Source organism: Triturus cristatus, chromosome 3_2 (assembly GCF_964204655.1).
Source record: "Triturus cristatus chromosome 3_2, aTriCri1.1, whole genome shotgun sequence".
Lineage (NCBI taxonomy): Eukaryota > Metazoa > Chordata > Amphibia > Caudata > Salamandridae > Triturus > Triturus cristatus.
In genome coordinates, this window is record NC_140584.1 from 1,066,956,959 (window position 1) to 1,066,970,920 (window position 13,962).

At 42.3% G+C, this 13,962-nt stretch overlaps 1 protein-coding gene across 1 annotated transcript in view; it reads left to right on the forward strand.

Moving 5' to 3' along the window:
- Positions 1-13,962, forward strand: part of LOC146859134 (uncharacterized) — a 2,052,335-nt gene that overhangs the window by 747,893 nt on the left and 1,290,480 nt on the right. Inside the window, exons 57-60 of the mRNA XM_085649806.1 lie at positions 224-336; positions 6,270-6,440; positions 7,152-7,280; positions 8,072-8,232. Coding sequence (XP_085505932.1) covers positions 224-336; positions 6,270-6,440; positions 7,152-7,280; positions 8,072-8,232 — 574 coding nt within the window. The remainder of the gene's footprint in view (positions 1-223; positions 337-6,269; positions 6,441-7,151; positions 7,281-8,071; positions 8,233-13,962) is intronic.

A 13,962-nucleotide genomic window follows, 5' to 3' on the forward strand; every position in this document is an offset into this window, starting at 1 on the left:
TGGGGCTCTTAGCTTGTCTTGGCCAATTTCATTCTTCTTTTCAGTGACAGGATATTAGGGGATCATAACATTTCCAATTTGCAACAACAATTCCTGTTTTATAGATTGTTTACTGTTAAGCAAAAGATAGGTTGTACTGTAGATTAGAGCATGTTAAGATCCTCATTTGTTCCCTCACAAAGTAAAACCATTCTTCTTCTATATCATGCAACTGTTTTTGCAGAGCCGACCATGCTGTTTTTTAAAAAGAAGTTGATGAGTGAACCCAGGACTGGAACAAAGGGCATTGCACTTACAGAAGATAACGTGATACAGACTTTCTTTAGAATCTTTCAGGTCAGATGCCCTCATATTACTCGTGATTGACTTTCATGCTTATACAGGATTTTCACTTTGATTTTTCATAACTACGTCACCAGTAGGAACCGTAGTTCCCTGACATTCCTAAAATAAGCGTGATAAAACCTAATAATAAGTGTTTATTTAAAAGTGTTTGTATGTGAATCAAGATTGGATAAATCATTTTCTTTTATGCTTTGGCTTGTTTGATGATGAGATTCTATTAAAGTACAACAGCATTTTAGTTATGTTGCCGATCAAGAGATATAATCACATTTCTTAGGCTACAATTGGATCCTCATTAGTTAATATCCCAAAGTTTGATCATTTGCTCTCTGGGCTTTGATATTTGCAAAGAAACACAATTGGCCCGATTCACAGAACTAACTTAAGACAAAATCCTAAACTTACTACCATTTTGATATTCACAGAAGGCACTTACTCATTTTGGTATTCACAGAAGTTAGGAGTCCTAACTTTAGGACTTCTAAATGCCCTCTGTGAATACCGAAAGTCTTAAAGTCGAGATTTTTCTCAGTTTAGGAGTCCTAAAGTTAGGAGTCCTAACTTTACTACTCCTAAACTGAGAAAAATCCTAACTTTAAGACTTTCGGTATTCACAGAAGGCATTTAGGAGTCCTAAAGTTAGGAGTCCTAACTTTACTACTCCTAAACTGAGAAAAATCCTAACTTTAAGACTTTCGGTATTCACAGAGGGCATTTAGAGGTCCTAAAGTTAGGACTCCTAACTTCTGTGAATACCGAAATGAGTAAGTGCCGTCTGTGAATACCAAAATGAGTAAGTGCCTTCTGTGAATACCAAAATGGTAGTAAGTTTAGGATTTTGTCTTAAGTTAGTTCTGTGAATCGGGCCCAATGAGTCCAATTTACAACTGCATTTTCCAGACCAAAAATAGTCTTAAGACTGGTAAGAAGGACAGTCGTGAATCCATCACGGAAAAGCCAATATAAATTAGGTCCAACGTTTTAAAGTTTGCGATAACTACTAATTCTTCAATTTCTGGAGTGAAATCTAACAGCTTAATTTCTTCCTCCATTGAAATAGTAATATTAAGGCAGTTCAACCAGTAGATTCTACACCTGGTTTTCCTCTAGAAATTGTAGGATTTTGAGTTCCCTCCAAATTCTAAACACGGCCAAACTTTGTTATTTATTGCTTGTCCCTATTTCCTATTTTGTTTAAGGATAAACTAAGTGTATGTCGTATTGTAAATTATTGCTGGTGTAAGCCACACTTGCACCTCGAAGAATCAAATGTGAATCATATCCATTGTTGATAATTTGTTTCTATCTCGAAAATTGACACCGATGTAGTTTTACTTTCCTGTAAATGTTATCATGCAGTGAGGAGGGGAATTTTGACTAAACACTGAAGAAATGATTCACAAAGAATTGCGTTGCAGGTGTAATTAGCAGAGGCACAAAAAACACCTACGATGGGATACAAAAGTACAAGAAAACCACTATGGTCTGCACTATGCTTAAATTACCCATAGAATAATATGTGCCTGGAAATTTGTTTGATTGGCACAATAAGAGAGGCTTACATAGTGCTAAGACCCAAGCAGAAAGTGCCGTGAGAATAAAGACTAACATTTGAGGCGAGTTGTATGTCAGAAGATCATTAACAAAAATACCATCTGATGTTAGTGACATCACCTAAATATTGTTTACAAAACTTTTGCTATATTGGGTGGCAATTTTCTATGTAATGGGCTGATATTTTTGTGAACGATATTTATGATGCAGTATTTTTGTTAGACAATATTTAAGCAATGATATTCTGGTACAGGGTAATCATCATTAGCACGGAGACATCACTATCCTCACTTTATATTGCATAAGCACATATGGCCTGCACCGAATGCTTGTAGTGTAATGCGGACTCCGTAGACATAGCTGTACACCATTGCTGTGCACTGATGTAAATCAATAGTTTCACTCCAATTAAAATTCATTGGACACATTCAGTTCCATTGGACTGCATTTATTTTCGTGTTGTATATCGTAAAAAATTCTTTTTTTAGCCACTTCTGAGTTCTTTGTAGGCATTTCGAGTGGGCGAGTGTGAAGTTAGGCAGATATTAGTGGTGAAACTAGAAGTGTGACTTTATTGGGGATTGGCAGATGATGCTTTAGAGAAAAGAAAAAAACTATGTAGCAACTACGAAAGAAAATGTCGTAGATCCTACAACTTGCAAGACAAACTAGTTTATAAAAATGAGCTTACTAAATACAAACTACTGATTACCCAAAAAAAAAAACAGATACTATACCACACAGATTGAGGGTGCTCAAGACTCGAATAAACGCTTATTCCAAGTAGTTGTAAAACTCTCAGGACAAGCAACTGCTAATAGTGTCACCCCCACTCAGCCACTTTGTGACTCCTAGCAAACTTTTTTGTTGATAAAGTGAATAACATCTACAACAAGTTTGCACCAGCCTTCAACGCTGCAGTACTTCTAACCAAAAAGGACCCCCCCCGGGCAGTCTTTTATGGTTTTTGAAGACACCACTTCTGAGCAGATTGCGAACAAAATGCTATCAATCAAATCAGGCTCTGCCACCGATCCCTGTCCGCCGGCCGCACTCATGCCGGTACTGGATCAAGTGGCTCCAGTTTTATCCACCATCTACAACACTATGTTCACATCAGGTATATACCCCACAATATGGAAAAAAACCCCATAATAAAACCTTTATTAAAAAAAGCCTATCTTGACTCCAGTGAAACCAAAAATTATAGACCCATAGCCAGCCTGCCATTCCCGGCAAAGATTGTTGAAAAAATCATGAATCTCCAAATTACCAAATATATTGAAGATCACCAACTGCTAGATACCACTCAGTTTGGATTTCGGAAAGGTCACGGGACAGAGACCGCACTCATAAAGGCAACCGAGGACATTAGAGTTATTTTGGACCAGGGGGGCACAGAAGTTCTTGTGCTGATTGATCTCTCAGCAGCCTTCGACACGGTCAATCATACCATACTCATTGACCGTGTCACAGAACTAGGCATCGGGGGCAAAGCCCGGGATCTGCTAGCCTCCTTCCTTGCCAACCGTACTCAGACGGTTCACCTTGGTACCTTTCAGTCCTCCCAACTGAGTCTTCCCTGTGGAGTTCCGCAGGGCTCGTCTCTGAGCCCGACCCTTTTTAATATATACGTGGCGGACCTAGCCAGAATCATTAGGAGCCATGGGCTCAATCTCACCTCTTACGCTGACGATACGCAGCTGGTGCTGGCCATACATAATGACGGTAAGGAAGCAGCTGAAAAATTTCAATGTGGCCTACTGGACATTAGTGACTGGATGACCAACAATTGCCTCAAATTGAATTCTGATAAGACAGAAATCATGATCTTTGGCAAACTAGCTCCAGCCTGGTCTTCTACCTGGTGGCCTTTGTCTCTAGGTCCCCCACCCCCCCAGTCACCAAAGTAAGAAACTTAGGAGTCATATTTGATGACAGACTAACCTTTCTTCCTCATGCCAACTCAGTAGTCTCAGCTGCCTTCTACAAGCTACGGATGATAAAGAAGATTCTTCCTTTTCTTCCCCTAACTTCAGGAAAAACCCTCATCAGTACCTTAATTATGTCAACCATTGACTATTGTAACTGGCTTCTTTTAAATGCCCAAAATAGGGTCATTCACAAGTTGCAAACTGTCCAGAACGCAGCTGCCAGGTTGCTTTCAGGAACCCCAAAATATAAGTCAATCTCCCAGGTGATCTGAAAATACCACTGGCTCCCGGTGAAGAATCGGATTAAATTTAAGGCCTTGTGTATTGCGTATAAAACATCACGCAACACAGGACCCCACTTTCTGATTAAAGACTTGGCAGCCTATACTCCGATCCGGGTGCTTCGTTCATCTACTTCATCTTTGTTCATAGTGCCCCGCACCAAAACGGCCGACTGGGGTGACAAACGTTTTATTGTCGCAGCCGCCAGACTCTGGAACTCGCTTCCCCTTCATATCAGAACCTCTCAGTCACTGCTTTCGTTTAGAAAAATGACCAAAACGTGGCTATTTGCACAATAAGTCCTTGGACTAGGTTTCATGCTGTCGTTCTTAGCGCCGAGACACCCATGGGTATTTGTGCGCTTTATAAATTTCATAAACATAAACATAAACATGCCACCAGCAGCTTCACTGCCAATTTTCTTAGAGTTTAGAATAGGATATTGAAAAGTAAGTACACATTTTTCAAATGTTTTGCTCTCTAATGCACAGCAGAATTTAAACGGCAGATAAGGCATAAAGGCATATAAACGAGTCACGATGCATGTGTTACATGCATGCGTATGTGCACATAAGTGGATCTCTTGGAATAGGTTTTCATTTATTGAAAAACCATTGCAACATTGATGTCCATGCGTGCATACATGCGTCCTGGATGTGTGCATGTGTCGCATATACATGTATTGTGATATATGTACATATGGGCAATTAACAGCAAGCTTTGTTGAAGCCATGGGCCTGGCCTTTTAAAGTCAAAACCTATTTACTTTGCCAATGCTTATTTTTTTCATGTTTTTCCTCCCATTTAGGATCTTGCAATAAATGTACTGCATGTCTTCTCTCCCATTCATGCACCAGCTCTTTTATTTTTCAAATCGCGCAGCACTATTTCAGCATACTTCCTCATTCATGTGCTCTTCATACCTGCCCAACTCAGGTTTTATTTGTTCCTTTCCACCATTGTCTCCTTGCATATCATGTCCCTTGTCGCTTTATGTCGTGTTCTTTGGCCTTGGAAGTGAGCTGGCTCTTTACTAGCCCTGACTAGTGTGCTGCCTACCAAAGCAAAGTGCGGAAATAGTTAAGCTTTTGACTTGGAATTTGATTTTACTGTGGTGGTTGATAGCCTTTCTATTAAGGTTTGCAAGGAAAAGCTGTAGCGACCACATGCAATTCTTTTTTAAACATCTATGACATTTGAAAAAGTTGCAATTCTCAAATTATAAATCTTTGCCTTAAGATGCATTTGAGATGTACCCATTTCTGGTTTGTTTTTGTCAGTCCTCAAAAATGTTGGCTGATTCATATGTGTGACTTGTACAATGTTCCAGAATGTTTTGTGTGCATTGCATAGAAATGTAAACTTGATCTTAGGTCCCACAAGGAATTAGTTCTTGCACTTGAGGATTAACCGTGGTTTACATTCTAGTCTGAGTCTTTGGGTAACCTCAAGCAGAACACTTTGTTGTAATGTAGCAGTGACATAACTAACAATGTGATCACATCTGTCTAAAGCTGTGTTTGAAGCCTTGACGCAACCTTGGAGATCAGTGATAGGAAGAGGTTGGTTCACTTTACAACAGCATGTACATGTGGGTTCATTGTTGGTTCTTGTACATTTCTCAAATTTTGGACTGTGTTGTGCATTTAATTACAGTTGGTGTCGATGTGAAAGGGAACTTGTGCTGTTTTTGTTCCAGCCACAAAGAGATTTCAAGTTTTGGTGGCACTGTGGCAGAGGCACCTTTGCTCATCCAGTGGTAGATGTCAGTTAACTTTTCAGTGATGTTCAATTTGTTTTCCGGCTCTGTTTTCCAAGATGAGGTGGATCTCATTGTCTCCCACATATTTCTAGAAACTGAATGGTGGTGATATTCAGTTAGTTGCACCAGTGTACTAATATATACTTTAACGGTGGAGGCATTCAAAGTGACACGTAGGGCACCGTAAAGCACAACAGGCTGACAACTCAACGTTCCCTTGATACTAATCTTTCTGTTCTAACAAACTAAAGTAGCTCTATCTGCAGGTAGCAAACCCCAGATAAGCCTTTGTTTGGGAAGTAAGTAATGATGACTGATACTCATCAACACAATTATGTTCTTCCATTAAACGAAGAATGGCTCTGTAAACAAATTTGCAATTTTTCCTCTAGGCCTTATCACTTACTGTTCCAGAGATTTTGCCTGAGGATACGAAGAAATATTTTCTATTTTCTTGCATATGGGCTTTTGGAGGAAGTTTAGAATCCCAACAGAAAACTATCTTCAGTCGGTGGTGGAGAAAGCATTTCAGGAATCACTGTGTATTTCCAGGGGATGGTGAGGTAAAAAACTTAAGCTTTTATTTTTTTCTAACTATTCTGATGGTTTATTTAATTAAAATACATATTTTATGTGCAACACAGAAGATATGGTTACACATATCTCATCAAATTTAGCTTCTAGGTCCTTGTTTTCGGTGATAAGTAAGTTATCGACTTTAAGATCATAGAGGAGAAACATCCAGTATTTAACAAAATCTGATTTTGGAGATTCATAGTAAGCCCATTATAGAAGCTGGGTATGAGAGGAAAGATCTACATGCGACATCACTTACTGTGGATTCTATGACCATATGGTTTAGGAAATAAGGATTAAGAAAAGAAAGAATCCCTTGTGTGCAATTATGACAATTTTGGGCCTCCTAACTGTAGTAATATGAGCCCCCATGTCCTGTGAAAGAGTCTGAAAGTACTTACAAGGGTGGGTTTCATTTCTTTATTATAGGTGACTAAGTGTGTCACAAGTAGCCTGCATTAAGTAAACTAAAGACAGTCTTTTATACAAGGATTCCTGGCTCCCATGTGCCATATTGGCATCAACCTGCTGGAGGAACATGCATCACCATGATGTATCACGGTTGGGGGATACACTCCTTATGTTATATAATTTATTAAGATGTTAAATCCCACTCTACAGTATCTTTCGCACCCACTGAAGCAGGATTCAATGTATTCTCTAGTTCTCTTCAGTTCACGTGTTCTCATCTTCCGCAGATCTGGGACTATTATGTGGACAGTGAGACCCACCAGTTTATGAAATGGAATGAAAATATCTCGCCGTATTCCATTCCCCATGGGCAAGGGATACCATCCGAGGCTTTTGTCCGGACTATGCACGCAGAGGTAAGCCCTTAGTAATATTATCCAGGAGTATATGGTGAAGAGAAATGGATTATAGACAGTGGAATATACATGCCTTGAACCTTAACTTAATTACACACTAAGGGGGTCATTAGTATAGCGGGCGGATCGCCACCGCCCATATGGCGGAGCCGATCCGCCCGCTAAAAATCACCGCCCGCTTTCAAATTCCCCCCACCACATTACCATGGCGGGGGGGACCCCGGCGGACGGGAAGACCGTCTGCCGGTTTTCCGCCGGTAGGCAATCCGCCCGATTGCCTACCGGGCGGAAAAGCATTTTATATGGTGGCGGTGTCTGGTAGACACCGCCATCCATATTACAATGCAGGCGGGGACCTGCCTTTCCGTGGCGGCAACGCCGCCACAGAAAGGCAGGCGCTGTTTGACATTGGGGGCCCGTAGCGGGCCCCCTGGGATTCTGGGGGGTGTTGGGTGCACATTGGGGGTACCTATGGTACCCCCCTGCAGTTCCATGAACAACTTGGAAGGCACCGCGCAGTGCCTGCCATGTTGTGCATGGAAGTGCACAACATGCCTTCTTGGCATTGCGGCGGGCGGTGCTGAGAGCACCGCCCGCCGCTATGTCAGGAATGCAGGATGCGCCCGCCAGTGTGGCTGGCGCATCCTAATTTCACCTACGGGCCCCCCGCACCAATGGCGGGTGGTCCCATTCTACGACCCTCTAAATGTTTAAGGTATAAGTTGTCAGATGTTTGTTCCAAACGACCAATGAAGAGTATTTAAAAAATAAGACAATGGTTTATTTTTCAGCAAACGTTATTTCTATCAAATCTTCTGTCTGTTGCTGGTTGGCCAGTCATCCTCGTGGGAGAAGCAGGGTGTGGAAAAACTGCAGTCATGCAGGAACACATCAGTACTCTCTGCTCAGGGGACGTGGCGGAACTTTTAGAGCTCAAAATAGCAACAAATCGGTGAGTAGCTATAATTTCAGATCTAAAATGTGTATTTTAACAGAACAGTTGCACACAAGGCTATTAGTGCATGTAAAATCAAAAAAGGAGTTATTATGTGGAACCCTTCTTACTCATATGAATAATTTCGTTAGTGTACACCTGTAAACAGAGGTGGGGTGGGGGAAGTGGTCGAAATGCCTTGAAGGTTGCAAGCATTCACAAACATTTCTTTATCAATTCTTACCCTGGATACAGAGACTTACTGTCAATGGTAAGAGAAAATCCATTTTAAAGGGGTAATGCATGAGGAACACCCGCAAAATTTATGGTGTGCAGGTAAAAGGGATTCTACAAAAGGATTACAAAAAAGGTGTTCCTACTGTTCCTCAAAAGTAGAGTTGGTGAAGTCAAAGAGAAGGCTGGATCCAACTTAATTCACCATGTGTCCATGGTTGGGAATTCATATGTTGGATTATGGTGTCCTCACACACCCTTTCAGGGGTCATGCTTCATCATATGGGCTGTTCCTCGTCGGGCCGGCGGTGCAATGCCCAACGGGCTCCCTTAAAAGGGGCACTTTGACGGAGATCTTTTATCCAACTGCCGTATGGTGAAGTGCGGGTGTGGGGCCTGGACAATTTCTGAGAGTTAGGAGGAACTGTAGTACTCTGGATGAATACAAGAGTGAATCAGCTATCCTTGCCCAAAATTTGATTGAGAGACAACACCCACAGAGGAGTATTATACTTTCTAAAAAACGAGCACGGAATATTCACAGAGAAGGTCTTTTGGAACATAAAATCAAAGACAATCCTGAGGTACTGACTTGTATAACCACGTTTACACCAGCATCTAACCAGTTGACCAAAGTGTTGCAAAAAGCACTGGAATATACTAAACACGGGCTCAATGAACATTGAACTACCCCGTTTTGCATATAGACGCTCTAAAAACATCAAAGACATGCTTATCAAAACCAGACCTAAACCAAAAGAAAAAAACCTACAGAGCACACTGTGGCAGTTATCTACGGTTAAGGGACACTATCCATGTGGAGGATGTAGTGCATGTGCCTTTACATCCACACACAAGACCAGAACACTCAATACTACCTTTACTTGGGAAATGAGAGCACACACCAACTGCAATACGGCTAACTGTATCTATCTCTTAACCTGCCCCTGCGATCTCTACTATATAGGGATGACAACTCGTCCTATCAAATTACGTATCACGGAACACCGCAGCAATTTTCGCTGCAACAAGAGTAACACCAAAATATGTACCCACTACCTTGAAAATAAACACTCACCAGACTCTGTTAAATGGTTGATCCTAGAAGCGAATCCCAATATAACTAAACAGAGTCTCTTCGCGAAAGAACAGCGATGGATACATCGCTTATCTTCTGATACTAATGGTCTTAACGATGAAATCCCCTGGGGTTCAATCAAGATCTAATTTGTCCTGTGATCAATATTGTTCGAAACTGGTCATACTGATCATCTAAGGACTGGTGGCGCCCAACCCCTTCTACTCCTCATCGACATACATGACATGTATTCCCTACAACCCCTACATTGATCTTGTGTTGGCTTCTAGCCTTTTTATCTAGGATTGCCCGAGTAACTGACATAAACCACTGTCTATGTGAAGTGATTCCTTTTCAAATCGCTATGATATGGTTTTTGTATAACCACTCTCTACACAGTTAATTCCGTGAGCAAGTATATCGTGAACTCCACTCCAAGATGTCTGCCATACACACCTGTATTAACAATGGACTTGGTCACATATTCCACTGCCAGTCATATGACATAATTCCCTGAAAAAATCCTGCGTTACGTTTTTTTCATACGACGTGCATCCCCCTTTCCAATTGCGATGATTTGGTATTTGGGAAATCGTTCTATCTATAACCATTTCTGTGGGCCAATACATTACGAATCCCATTCCAAAATGTCTGCCATGCACACTCGCATCAGCAATGGGTTTGGCCACGAACTCCACCCCTTGTCACATGACATGTCTTTCTGCATAAGTCCTTTGTTCCTTTTCTCCACGCTACCTCCCGGACTCGGTGGAGTGGGTAGGTCACAGTGAGCTGCGTGAAGAGAGAAAATGTGAGTAACCGATCAAACCGATTTAGCAACTTGTGTATTACTTTTGGCATACGGCAGAAGGGAAATCCCATCCTTGCGATGGCGAACGCATTAAATTAGCAGTTACCGCCATTGATTAAGTAATTTAACGATAAAGTTTTGTTTTTAAAAAAAAGTGTTCCCTGCCCGCCCCGTAGCTGATAATAATTCATGAACCCTTCCCTTTATTACGGACCTTGTGCGTGGTGATCAGCCTATGCGGATCACAACCAGAATACAATCTGCTTTTGCGATCACACATGAGGCCATGTGGGGCATACGATTACACGTTACGGTGCTCACACGGCTACACACATTTATGTAGCGCCGAAACCTTTACCTCTCAATTCCCGACCATATGGCACTTTGAATCATTGGACAAACTATATAGTATGATGACTCCTAGTGACCATATGGTATTTTAAATCAGTGGATAAGCTATATAGTATGATGACTCCAAGTGACACAAGTTCACAAACGAGTTCTGTCATATACCATTGCTATGGGCTACATCATTTTCTTTCAGTCCTCTATCACTCCCTTGGCAACCTTATTCAGACAGAGAGGGATGTATCTACTATGATGAGGATTACCTGATACCATCCGGTCCGTCTTTTTTCAGAGACCTTACTGATTGGGCCACATCGTTTTACTTTCAGTCCTCGATCACTCCCTGGGGCACCGTATTCAGACAGAGAGGGATGTGTCTACTATGATGAGGATTACTTGACACCATCCGGTCCGTCCTTTTTCAGAGACCTTACAGATTGCTTTACTGTTCTTTTTATTGTCTTACATGATATGTTAGATCACATTGAACTATTGAATTATGTTACCTTTTCTGGTGCAGTCCTAATCATTGAGGAGTTCACACTCATGTACAGCCCACCGAGTACTGGACAATGACTGAATAGGGTGAGTCACACCTGTGTATTTTCTGCTGTTTTTTAATAGGATTTCTACATAGGTGAGTAGTCACGTTAGCTCACCGTGGGGATTCACCACTATTTGTTTTTAAGTGCTGATGTATCTCGCGACGCATCAGTAATCACCACTTTTTAGTCAAGATAAGAGTGTGAGTCACACTGAAGGCTCCCTTTCCAACTGTTCTGTACAATACATACCTATGTATGTTTCTTTAACCTACCTTCTTTCATTACAGGTAGTTACTGACTCAAACAGGTATTATGTTTTGAAAATAGCACTTAGTTTGACAGAAACTTCAGCACAAATAGTTTTTTAGATGTAGATAGTTTTTGTTCTAGGTCCTGACGAATCACGAGTACACTTACTCTATGCGAGAAACATGTTGACCCACTTTCTATAAGCACATGAAACTCTGGCATGAGACATTATACTCAAATAAGTGCCATGTTTACACGTTTTTAATCAGGGTAGGAGGCCCCCAGAATAAAATTAATTTCCACCAGGCACTCTTAACCTTGTTTTAACTCACCAACACTTATCTACACTATCCAGGCTCCACACCCACACTTCATCATACGGCAGTTGGATAAAAGATCTCCGACAAAGTGCCCCTCTTAAGGGAGCCCGTTGGGCATTGCACCGCGGGCCCGACGAGGAGCAGCCCATATCATGAAGCATGACACCTGAAAGGGTGTGTGAGGGCACCATAATCCAACATATGGATTCCCAACCACGGACACATGGTGAATTAAGTTGGATCCAGCCTTCTCTTTGACTTCACCAACTCTACTTTTGAGGAACAGTAGGAACACCTTTTTTGTAATCATTGTAACTGGGGCTTCCGTTCCTGCTGGACCTCCCATTCCTTTGTGGGTGGAAAAAGCCCCTCCTGTCCCTCTTTTTGTATTACACTTCCTGCACGGCTTAACCCCGTGGGACGTCCTATTGGTGGGTGAGATCTGTTCTATCCCCCGAATATTCTATTCAACACACCACTATATTTGAGGGGTTACCTCTCTATTGAGAACCGATTTTACCACCCTAAACTCAACCCTAACAGCCTACTGATGGAAGGCCAGGCTTTGAGTTATGGTGAGGACCATGCAGCAGAAATACTCCAGACCCCCTCTATTCTGGGTTTCGACAACGAGATCGCGACTGGAAGTCAATCAGGAGATTGGCAATCGCTATCTGATTTGAGGAGAGAATGGATTAGGATCACCTTACATGGTGCACTTATGACTGAGCACTTCAGGGCCAATATTTCACCCAATGGCCTTATAGTAAAGAACTTTCCCAGGATTTTCTCTGAAGATGGACAATTCAAAATAGAATGGTCACAAATATCCTGGAAGTGTACCAGAGACCTTCTCATCTTAATTGTAAACACGGCTAAAAGATTGGCTGACGAACTACTTGTTCGAATACAAGCCGCTGAGAGTGCCTTAAAACACAACAATTCTGGTCCCATTTTCAAATCTAAGCTTACGGAACTTAACAATGAGATTGCTGAACATAAAGAGTATCTTATGAAGCAGAAAGTTGTGAAGCTACAGAAGGACATTAAACGTTTTGATAAAGAGAAGGTATACCCATACCTTAAAGCTGACTATGTCCCAGCAAATACCAACTACCTATCTGATACCAGCACAAACTCCTCAAGGAGGAGTTCATCCAATAACAGCGACTCCAGTACAGAAAGCATGGGACCTAATCAATACAGAGGTAAGAGGGGCAGGCAAGGTTATAATACCTATCCACCACCGCTCTACCAGGGACCTTCTTTTTGGCAATACCCACTGTACCCTCAAGGCCCTCCATAGTTCGGCCCTCATTATCCACCCCAGTTTGCACCCCAGGGCATGAGCCAGCCTTTTTTAGGCAGAGGTTGGGGCAGAGGGCGAGGGCGAGGGCGAAAAAGAGGCACCCAACAGGAGAAAAGAGTACAAAGGGAAGAACCACCCCAACTGGGAATGGAGACCAGGAGCCATACCAGCAGAAAACCAACCTAGTAGTTAACTTGTCATCAAGACAACTAACTAAGACAGAAGACGACATCCTCCAGAAAGGACTAGGATTTGTTCCTACTCCTCGAGTAGATCTCTTTTCACAAACTTGCGAAATGCATCAATTCTTTCGCAAAATCCGCCTCAAATTTTTCTTTGAGGGCAAGGACTATACTTCTGATGAGGATTCAGGTTTACACATCCCTTCCTCTTTCACTCCCCATAGTGGGATGGTATCTAATGAAGTTTTGACTTATGAACAAGCAGTACTTAACTCCTTCCCTGCTCATGACAGAACCACTCCGTCATGAGCCACGGGCGCCGTGTGCTCATGACGGAGGGGTTCCGTCATGCTGCGGCCGTTGGCGGCCACTCTGCCCACGCGGCACTGATTCCCCGCCTGTGCGGGTGATCAATGCAAGTGGGCGGAGTCGTGACGGAACCACTCCGTCATGAGCACAGCGCGTCCGTGGCTCATGACGGAGTGGTTCTGTCATGAGCCGCAAACCCCCCAAACCACCCCAGCGCCGCGGCAAAATTCGTGCCGCGGCAAAGGGGTTAAAGATGTGAAGACTATGACTAGAAATAAACACTATAACAATACCACCAAAAAAGAGATGCTGGCAATTAAAGCACTTGCCAACGACACCACCATCACCATCAAACAGGCCGAC